Genomic DNA, 9,799 nt, shown 5'->3' on the forward strand with positions numbered 1-9,799 from the left:
CCACCACTAGCTTCTCTGGAGGGAGTGTGGGGAGAAGACAGATCTTGGCCAACAGGAACCATTATCTCTGGTTAACCTCTTGCTCCTGCCGGAAAAAAAAAAAAATCACTTCTGACAGATGGCAGCTTATCTGTCTCTCACTCTATTAACTCCCTCTCTCTTAAAAAAAGACAAACAACCAAAATGATCACTAACTGGGATGGGGTTCCTGGGAAGTGGCTTATAGCCCACAACCTAATTTACTTCTTATGGTTTTCCCTGGCTTGGGAACTGCCAACACTTTCACTTCTTTTCCTCAGTCTTTGCTGGAAAGGACAGAGGCAGACCGTTGACAACCCCATCCACGACCAGGGCCTAATGCTGAGCTTGTTTCTCATGGTATTTTCTTGCTCCTTAGGGAGTTCTTCACAAATCTGAAAAGACAGCCTCCCTTTTTTTTCTCCTGCTTCTCAGAAGGCCTCTGCTGAGCACGATCTCTGCGGGGGTAGGAGCTCGGCATGTGTGTATTGATAGACAGGCTCATGCCCTTTCTCGTGGCTATTTTCAGCTCTCTGGCTTTATGTTTCACTTTCTCTTCTTAATTAGATACTAGAAGAACAAATCTTGAAGACCAAATTCCCTTTCTCCTCCCGTATTCAGTTAGGAGTGGAAGAAAATAATTTAGAATTTATGAGGAGAACAGGGTGAAGAGAAGGTTAATCTACACAAAAATGTCAGTCCAAGAGGGGGAAATTCTGGCAGAATGTCCCCCGGGTCCTTTCCAGCATCTTTAGTTGGAGAGAACGTTTCTTCCTTTGCAGAACTCAGCTCACTCTATGTTCTGGGGTGCTTCCACGTTGTTTGAAGAATCCTCGGCTCCAGTGTCGAATGTGTACGGGACAGAGGGACGGGTTGGCTTCTGGGACAGTGGAAAGGGAATAAGCCTGGGTTCTCTTTCCCCAGTACTAGGCTTCCTCTAGCTTCTGTCCAAGTGAGGGAGTCTGGAAGCAGATTCTGGGAGACCTTTTTTCCTGTTGTTTTACTCTAGAGCTAAGAAAAAAAAAACTGAGGTTGGGTGGAGTCAAGAAGGGCTCATTCCACATACAATTAAGTCCAGAAATCAGTCCCCCAATCCTGGAAACGCGATCCTTTAGAGACTCCGCCCCGTCCCCGTCCCGCAGCTCACCCCTCAGCTCCCTCAATCCCTCGCCCCAGCTTCGCTGAAGGGGCCAGGCTTGGGGGCAGGGCGGGGCCTCGCCGGCTCGCGGCCCGTCGCCTTGACGACCGCAGCAAGATGGAGACGCCGCCAAGCTTGCTGCAGCTGCCCGACCCCGGGGCGCTTAGCGCCGCGCAGCTGGAGCAGCTGCGAAAATTCAAGGTGGGTGCGCCCGCGCCCCTACCCGGCTTCCACCAAAGTGTAGCTCCGCAAGGACTGGGGCCCAGACTGGGAAGAGAGCCACCGAGAGAAGGGGAGCGGGAGCCTGTTCCCTGACAAAGTGGGGAGGGTGCAGGGGGAACCCCCGGCGGACCTCTGGGCGTCTGAGCCCAGCACAGAGCGCCACGGGTGTCTTGAGAGTGCAGGAAGAACTAACTCAGGGACTCGGCCAGAGAAATGGGCCGAAATTACACATCCGACCTTAGTTAAAGGCCCCTCAGCCTGAACAGGCTGCAGAATGATATTTTATCTATAAGAAGCTGGGTGGCTTAAACTTTCAAGCACCCTGGGGAAAGACTTGGGTTAAATGCGAACGCCGTTTTCCGCAGCCCTTCACATCTCCAGGGCTGAACCCTGCATCTGTCTCCTCATGGAGTGACTTTTTGTTCTTGCCCCCCAGATTCAGACTCGGATTGCTAACGAAAAGTACCTAAGGACCCACAAAGAAGTAGAGTGGCTCATAAGTGGTTTCTTCAGGTAGGTGGTTTTCCAGGTTCTGGGATTTGTGGCACCCAGGGTTTTCTTCGTTGTCTCTAGAGGTTTCCTTCAGTTATCTCTAAATTCTTAAAAATATGCCTGTTCATTTACTTTAACCGTAAGGATAAATACATACCATATGACACTTGGAAGAGGGAATTTGGCGTTGAGAAACCCAACAGCCATCCACTGGGTGTAGAACACTATTCTCAACCATAGGAACTTAACAAAATCACTAGTTGAACCTAAAACAAAAATCAGTTGTCTGGTTGGCCCGTCCCTACGTGAAAACATTACTGTAGAAAAATTCCAAGGGTTGGAAGCCACTCTTTTCTTGGGGAAGAGAAGACAATTTACCAGTGTGTCCTGGAATATGTTCTTTCCTTCCCCTACCCTCCTTTCAGCCTGACGTTTGCTTGAATGGAAACATATCCTAATGAGATGAAAGGCAGAGAATTAAAAAAAAAAAAAATCACGGAGCATCAGTGGATGAAAACAACAGAGCTACCTCAAATGCTGTTTGGTTATAGACAAATAGACAAGGTTTAAATAATTATAATGGCACCCATCTCCAGGCATTGTGCTGTTTCCCGTAGCACTGACCACATTAGCACTTACCACACTGTATTGTAGTTGCGCTGTCAGTCTTCTGTTACTGGTCCAAAGCTCCAAGCTAGTGGAGTGTGTTTGTGTTCCCAGTGCCCACGCAGTGTGTGGCATCTTGGAACACTTTTGCTGATCCTCCCAGCACCTCCACAAAAGACAGGTTATTGTTGGCTGGGCATGGTGACTCACGCTTGTAATCCCAGCACTTTGGGAGGCCGAGGCGGGTGGATCAACTCAGGTCAGGTGTTGGAGACCAGCCTGGCCAACATGGTGAAACCCTGTCTCTACTAAAAATGCAAAAATTAGCCGGGTGTGGTGGCGGGTGCCTGTAATCCCAGCTACTTGGGATGGCTGAGGCAGGAGAATTGCTTGAACCTAGGAGGCAGAGGTTGCAGTGAGCCGAGATAGCGCCTCTGCATTCCAGCCTGGGCAACACAGCAAGCAGCAAGACTCCATCTCAAAAAAAAAAAAAAAAACACAAGTTATTGTCATTTTCATTTTACGAGTAAGAAAATTTAAGCTCAGAAAGGTGGAGTACCTTCCCAAAGTTGCTGAACCAGGATTCAAACCCCCCACTGTATTGTGCTGTCAGCAGTTGGTCCCCATTTCCCCTCTGGACTGTGTGCTTATAGCCAGAGTCAGGCCCTCCTTTGTCTTCTCAAAAGTTGTTCAGGTTGGGCACGGGGGCTCACGCCTGTAATCCCAGCTACTTGAGAGGCTGAGGCAGGAGAATCGCTTGAACCCAGGAGGCAGAGGTGAGCCGAGATTGCTCCATTGCACTCTAGCCTGGGCAACAAGAGTGAAACTCAGTCACAAACAAAAAAAGTTGGCCAGGCAGATGCGCTGGCTCACGCCTGTAATCCCAGCAATTTGGGAGGCTGAGGCGGGTGGATCATTTGAGACCAGGAGTGCAAGACCTGCCTGACCAACATGGGGAAACTCCGTCTGTACTAAAAACACAAAAATTAGGCAGGCGTGGTGGCACGTGCCTGTAATCCCAGCTACTTGGGAGACTGAGGCAGGGGAATCACTTAAATCTGGGAGGCAGAGGTTGCAGTGAGCCGAGATTGTGCCACTGCACTCCAGCCTGGGCAACAGAGCAAGATTCTGTCCTATAAAATAAAAATTATAAAAACTCACTATTCATATTATAGACGTTTCTCCAAGTGGCAACAGATTCTCAGAGGGCAGATAGGGGAAGGAGATAGAGAAAACTGAAACCTATCCAGTTATGAAGGCTGGCCAGGGATAAGCCTTGGGCAAAAGACAGTTTAGGGATCCTCTGTCAATATCAGACCTGAGGATCAGGCCGTCACCGTTTGCAACTTTTCTTCTAAAGGGAAATAAGATGATACCGTTCCTATCTTGGGGAGCTTGCTCTGCCTCCCGTGTTCATGCCGTTCTCCTGCCTCAGCCTCTCGAGTAGCTGGGACTGTAAGTGCCCACCGCCACGCCCGGCTAATTATTTTGTATTTTTTTTACTAGAGATGGGGTTTCACTGTGTTAGCCAGGATGGTCTCGATCTCCTGACCTCATGATCCACCTGCCTCAGCCACCCAAAGTGCTGGGATTACAGGCGTGAGCTACCGTTTGTTTGTTTGTTTGTTTTTGAGACAAAGTCTCGCACTATCACTTGGGCTGGAGTGCAGTGGCGCAATCTCTGCTTACTGCAACCTCCGCCTCCAGGGTTTAAGCGATTCTCCTGCCTCAGCCTCCCAAGTAGCTGAGATTACAGGTGCCCACCACCAGGCCCCGCTAACTTTTTGTATTTTTAGTGGAGATGGGGTTTCACTATGTTGGCCAGGCTGGTCTCAAACTCCTGACCTCATGATCTGCCTGCCTTAGTCTCCCAAAGTGCTGGGATTACAAATACAGCAGTGATCATGTCCTTCCTTGGCTGGAAGAATCTTCAGTAGTTCCACAACATTGCTTTTTTGGATTTATTGTTAAAGATTCTATTGAAATATACTGAAAAGTGACATATCCTAAGCTGGATGAACTGTCAGAGGGTGAAAATACACATGGTACTATTGTTCAGATGAAGAAATAGAACCTTACCAGCACCTCACACCCTTTGTGCCCCTCCCAGTCACTCCCCTTAAAACAGTAGCCAGTATCCTGACTTCTGCTAGCACGGATTTATTGTGCACTTTTGTATTTTATATGAATGGAATTCTACACTACGTGCTCTTTTGTGCCTGTTTCCTTTTGCTCAGTAGTATCTTGTAGATCCTCCTTTCTCACTGCTGTATAATATTCCATCATGTGTTATGCCGTGTTTTGTCTATTTCCATTGTCTTTCAGACTGAGTATAAATGTCTCTCCCCAGCATTCAAGGCCCTCCATAATAGAGCCTCTTCTGTTTCCCACTACTCCCTGCATTCTTCCCTCACTCCAGCCAGACCACATTTCTGATCATTCTGCTGACCCATGGAGCTCAGGCAAAGATGGCCTCTTGAGTGCTCTTTTGGACTCGAGATAGAAAGGTGTCTACAACCCACTTCCTACCCTCAAGGAAGTCATAGTCTATAGAACACAAACTGTTTCTCTTTCTGGGCCTTTGCTCTTGCTGTTTCCCTGGATCTGGAATGTTCCTGTCCCTTCACCCTCATCCCACCTACTGCAATCCCACGTGTACTTCAAGGGTCCTCTCAAATGCCAGCTGCTTTGTGAAGATTGTTGGGTTCCTCCTCTCAGTAACCTCTCTCCCCACTCTGATCTCCCAGAGCACTATTTAATATCCTTTTTAGCACTTGTCAGAGGTTCCTTGACCTTTTGGACATTTGGAAACGAACCTGTTCCTTTTTACTTGCCTGGAAGTTATTTCAGGTAGGGCTATATTTTATTTTATTTTGAAAAAAGCAGTCACTCATATCCAGTGCAATTACTTACACAAATTTGTGTTCAATAATTATCAAAATGAATTGAAGGAGAAGGGGGGCAAAATTCTTGAAGCTTAGGATAAGGAGGGGCTTCCTGGGGAGTTGGGAGGCCTTGGCCAAGAGAACATATTATAGATAGCACTGACCTTGGAGTCACAAGACCTGGGCCCTCTTTACTTTATTTACCAAGTTTATGAACTTGGGCAAATCATTAATCTTTTGAAGGCTTGGTTTCTCTGGATGTAAAATGGGGGCATAATAATGGCTGTTTCACAGGGTTGTTGTAAAGTGAGACAATATTTGTGAATATACTTTATGAACCATAAAACTCTATGCAATATAAGGCATTTTCAACTCTCTAGTGGCATTGGCCCTGCAGGTGTTACCACAGTGTCTCTTTGCTGGACTGAGGGGCCAACAACCATCTGAGGTCCATCTTTTAGCTCTGTTTATTGTATCTCCCTCCGCCCCTTGAATTCATGGGTAAGCTTACTCAGGACATTGTGGGGCTGCATATCTCCCACCAGTCGTGGGCCGGCCGGCATGTTCTTCATCTCTGCCTCTTGCCCTTGGCCTGAGATCTGGTTCAGTGAAAATGGTCGTTGAGGCTGGGTGCCGTGGCTCAGCCTGTAATCCCAGCACTTTGGAAGGCTGAGGTAGGAGGATCACATGAGCCTGGGAGTTCGAAACCAGCCTGGACCCACAGAGTAAGACCCTGCCAGGCCGGGCGCCGTGGCTCAAGCCTGTAATCCCAGCACTTTGGGAGGCCGAGACGGGCGGATCACGAGGTCAGGAGATCGAGACCATCCTGGCTAACACGGTGAAACCCCGTCTCTACTAAAAATACAAAAAACTAGCCAGGCGAGGTGGTGGGCGCCTGTAGTCCTAGCTACTCCAGAGGCTGAGGCAGGAGAATGGCGTAAACCTGGGAGGCGGAGCTTGCAGTGAGCTGAGATCCGGCCACTGCACTCCAGCCAGGGCGACAGAGCAAGACTCCGTCTCAAAAAAAAAAAAAAGACCCTGCCGCTACAAAAAAAATTAGCCAGCACAGTGGCACATGTCTGTAGTCCCAACTAGTTGAGAGGCTGGACATGGGAGGATCTCTTGAGCCAGGGAGGGTGATTGTGTCACTGTACTCCAGGCTGGGTGACAGAGCAAGACCCTGTCTCAAATAAATAAATAAATGCACACATAAAAAAGGTTGTTGATGGAATGACAAGCCTCACTTGACTGCAGCACAGCTCTTTTGTGACGTAAGCAATATCCTAGTGTATTGACATTTAGGATGCTTTGCTCCTTGCCTTAGATATGGAGTTGAAGGAAAATCACGAATGAAAGAGTCTTTGTCAGGAGTCTGCGGGTTTATTGACTCCCAAGATGGTTGTGTCTCAGGTTAATCTGTGAAAGCACAGGACCTGAAGTGTAGCCACAGCCTGCCTTAAAGTCTGCTTTACCTCCCATCCTATCCCTTCATGTTTTCCAGAGAAATATTTTTGAAAAGACCAGACAACATCCTAGAATTTGCTGCAGGTGAGTAAGGCAGCATCGGTTTTGGGTATCTGACAAAGCCAGCACGGGGAGCATGTTTATGAGTTTAGACTTGAATGAGCCCAGGATTCTCCCTGCAGAGTCTGGGGTACTCCTTCACCTGATGTCCCCCAAGGGAACTTTTTCTCAGCTTTTTCTTTCCTCCATCGTCATTTCCTCAAAATGAGGACAGACCAGAAATGAGGCAGAACTTCCTCATGGTGAGGATTGTTAAGAATTTTGAGATTCCCAAAGGAACATAGCGGCAGCTTTTCCCTTGGGAATCTTAAAACAGGGCTCTCAACCCTAGCTGTGCATCAGAATCACCTGGGGAGCTTTTAGAAATACTGATGCTCAGGCCCCACCCCCAGAGAGTTTTATTTAATTAGTCTGGGGTGGGGCCCAGCATACAGAGCTTTAAAGACTCCCCAGGTGATTCTAATGCACTGGCTGCCTGAGATGCCTTAAGGTCAATGGTATTTAGAGGGAAAGGATGGGTCCGACAATTTCTTGGGTCCTGTTAGTCCTGAGAATTGGGTACTTCCCAGACCTCAAACCATTGCTAATGGAATCTCAATACGCCTTTGCTAGCGCAGCAGATGCTGCCTCTGATTCACAGTATGCTGGGTGTATAAAAACCCTCATCTGGCGTCATCCTGTGAGAGCTTGGCTCTCCTCTGAGAGGGTATTCTCAGAGAAGGCGTGATAGCTCAGAGACGGGAGCTGGCAAGCCGAGCTGAGACAAGAATAATACTTGGCATTTATTTGGGCCCCAAGATGGGCCTGGAGCAGAAAACCCAGAGAATCCCTGAGCCCTCTGATGGCTCTCTGTGCGTCAGCAGGCGGAGGAGCAAACGGTGCAGCACAGGGTAGGTGGGGGGTGGGGGCAGGCACAGCGTGGAGGGGCGGCAGCCAGCCTCTGGGCGCCCTTCCTGGGAATGTTGGAGCTGGCAGACTCAGAACTGCTTGGGTGGGGGCAGTGACCGCTCATTTTACCATATTACATTGTAAAGCAGGGCCACTAGTCGCAGTCCTGCTAGTACCAAGCCATCCTAACTTTTTGGTGGAGTAAGCTGTTTCCTTCCGTGGGTAAGTCTTTTCCCTTTGGGTATAGATGATGTCTTCTTTTTGATTTTTATCCCAGACTACTTCACGGATCCAAGACTTCCCAGCAAGATTCACATGCAGCTAATTAAAGACAAGAAAGTGGCTTAATTAGCAAAATCATGATGCTCAGCTGTTGGGAGAGACCAGCCAGAATCCAGCCTCAGGGTGGGTGTTAACCTCACTTACAGACAGAGGCTTCTTCACTCTTGTGAAAATAAGCTCTGGTTTGTTGGTCCAGGGTGTGGGAAAGAAATCAAGTGGAGAATTTAAAAGAGAAGTTTAATGCAAATGTTTAGTTTTTCCTATACTGTTTTGGGGAATTAGGGACTGTGAAGAGAGGCCCAGGGTTGATCTGTCATGTCAGTATCAGGAAGCTTCTTAATGTAGTGGAATGGATTAAGACAGTGGAATTGGCAGTACAGTTCAGGGGTAAAGATGGCAACAGGGAGACGGGGAGGGGACCATTAGCATCAAGATGATGTTCCTGCTGGTGGTCTCTCCCGTGTGACCTTGGTGGTGAGAGGAGAGATGTTGCCATTGCTTCTGGAAGGGGTGGGAGCAGTTTCCCTCCTTGCATCTTGGATTGGGCACTTTCCCATTCCTGTCTCATCTTCAAGCCATGCTGTGCCATTGAGGCCACCACAGGTTTTTCAGGCAGAATGATTCCTGAAATGATACTGGAAGTGGGATTAAAAAAAAAAAAAATGAGGTGGGAAAAGGTCACACTCCTAATCTAGTGGAACCATTTCTGTTTCGCAGGGTCATCTGGAGGCATGAGAGCCCTCCTGCCATCAGTGTGGGTTTCCAAGCTGCCTTGGGCTCTGTCTACTGTCGCAAAAGCTTTCAAAGATATTCATTAAACACAGACCTTCCTGCTCTCTCTGCTTTATTTCACTCAAGAGGAGGAAACCATCCTTCATGGGAGGGCTGCTCTGCCCCACTTTGACGTGTGAGGCAGCAGGCCTGTTTCCGCTTTCACGGCGGCCAGGGGCCTCTTGCTGGGTCAGTGGGCTGTTGTGCCCACCCCTGAGAAGAACACAGCTGATCACGGGGGCACAGAAACAAGCGAGTCCATGCTTCAGCTGTGGTTTTGTTTTCTTGTTTGTCTTACTTCCTGGGTTACTGTACAGAGTGTAAGGTGATGATTAACTTTGATTTCCATAGAAGCAATTGTAAGAGGAATTGGGCTGGAAGGACATCAAGATAATGTGAGATTAGCCACAGAAAACCCATTCAGGGTCATGGATATTGTGAAATATGTGCCCAACAAGGGATTTGGGAGTTGTGGGCTTTGTTCTTGAGGACTTTGGGGAACTTGCTGCCCATCCACTTGATTTCAGGTAAGAGGTATGGGAGTGGACCAGATGGCCTCAGGAAGTCCTTTTCAGGCCTAGGAGCTTGGGGGTCTTTCGTGGTTATGTCCTACCCCTCTGGCCTGCACTGTCCGCTGGCTCCACTGTAGAAAGAACCTCTCACCTGTGCGTTACTTGTCAACATCACCATAGCAACAGAAGCCCAGACCAAAGCAGGGGTTGTATTATTTTTATTTGCCTTGTCTCTGTCGGCCTTGTTCCTAGCTGCTATCCTGCAGTAGTAGAAAGGGCAACAAAACAGCGTGTTTAAAGAACTATTAAAACTATACATAATAAGCTATGGAATAGGAACTTGAGGAGTTATTTTTAGTGCCTTCAGAGTCACACTTCAGGAGCTATGGCACTGACAATAAGATATCCTTCTTTAGAAAATCCAAACAAACACTTTAGCAAAAAACACACATCTACTAAGG

The 9,799-nt window shown here is 48.1% G+C and overlaps 1 protein-coding gene across 1 annotated transcript; it reads left to right on the top strand.

Moving 5' to 3' along the window:
- The first annotated feature begins 1,273 nt into the window (after positions 1-1,273).
- Positions 1,274-8,135, top strand: RIIAD1 (regulatory subunit of type II PKA R-subunit domain containing 1). Its single transcript, XM_023213542.2, has 4 exons — positions 1,274-1,357; positions 1,815-1,891; positions 6,863-6,909; positions 8,051-8,135. Exons 1-4 carry the CDS (start codon positions 1,274-1,276, stop codon positions 8,119-8,121), a joined length of 279 nt encoding a protein of 92 aa, XP_023069310.1. The 3' UTR covers positions 8,122-8,135.
- The last annotated feature ends 1,664 nt before the right edge of the window (positions 8,136-9,799 follow it).

Source organism: Piliocolobus tephrosceles, chromosome 1 (assembly GCF_002776525.5).
Source record: "Piliocolobus tephrosceles isolate RC106 chromosome 1, ASM277652v3, whole genome shotgun sequence".
Taxonomy (NCBI): domain Eukaryota; kingdom Metazoa; phylum Chordata; class Mammalia; order Primates; family Cercopithecidae; genus Piliocolobus; species Piliocolobus tephrosceles.

Coding starts and splice junctions, on each gene's coding strand:
- RIIAD1 (XM_023213542.2), top strand. CDS start 1,274: ATGGAGACGCCGCCAAGCTTGCTGCAGCTGCCCGACCCCGGGGCGCTT. Junction 1,358..1,814: donor AGCAGCTGCGAAAATTCAAG/GTGGGTGCGCCC, acceptor CTTGCCCCCCAG/ATTCAGACTCGGATTGCTAA. Junction 1,892..6,862: donor CTCATAAGTGGTTTCTTCAG/GTAGGTGGTTTT, acceptor CATGTTTTCCAG/AGAAATATTTTTGAAAAGAC.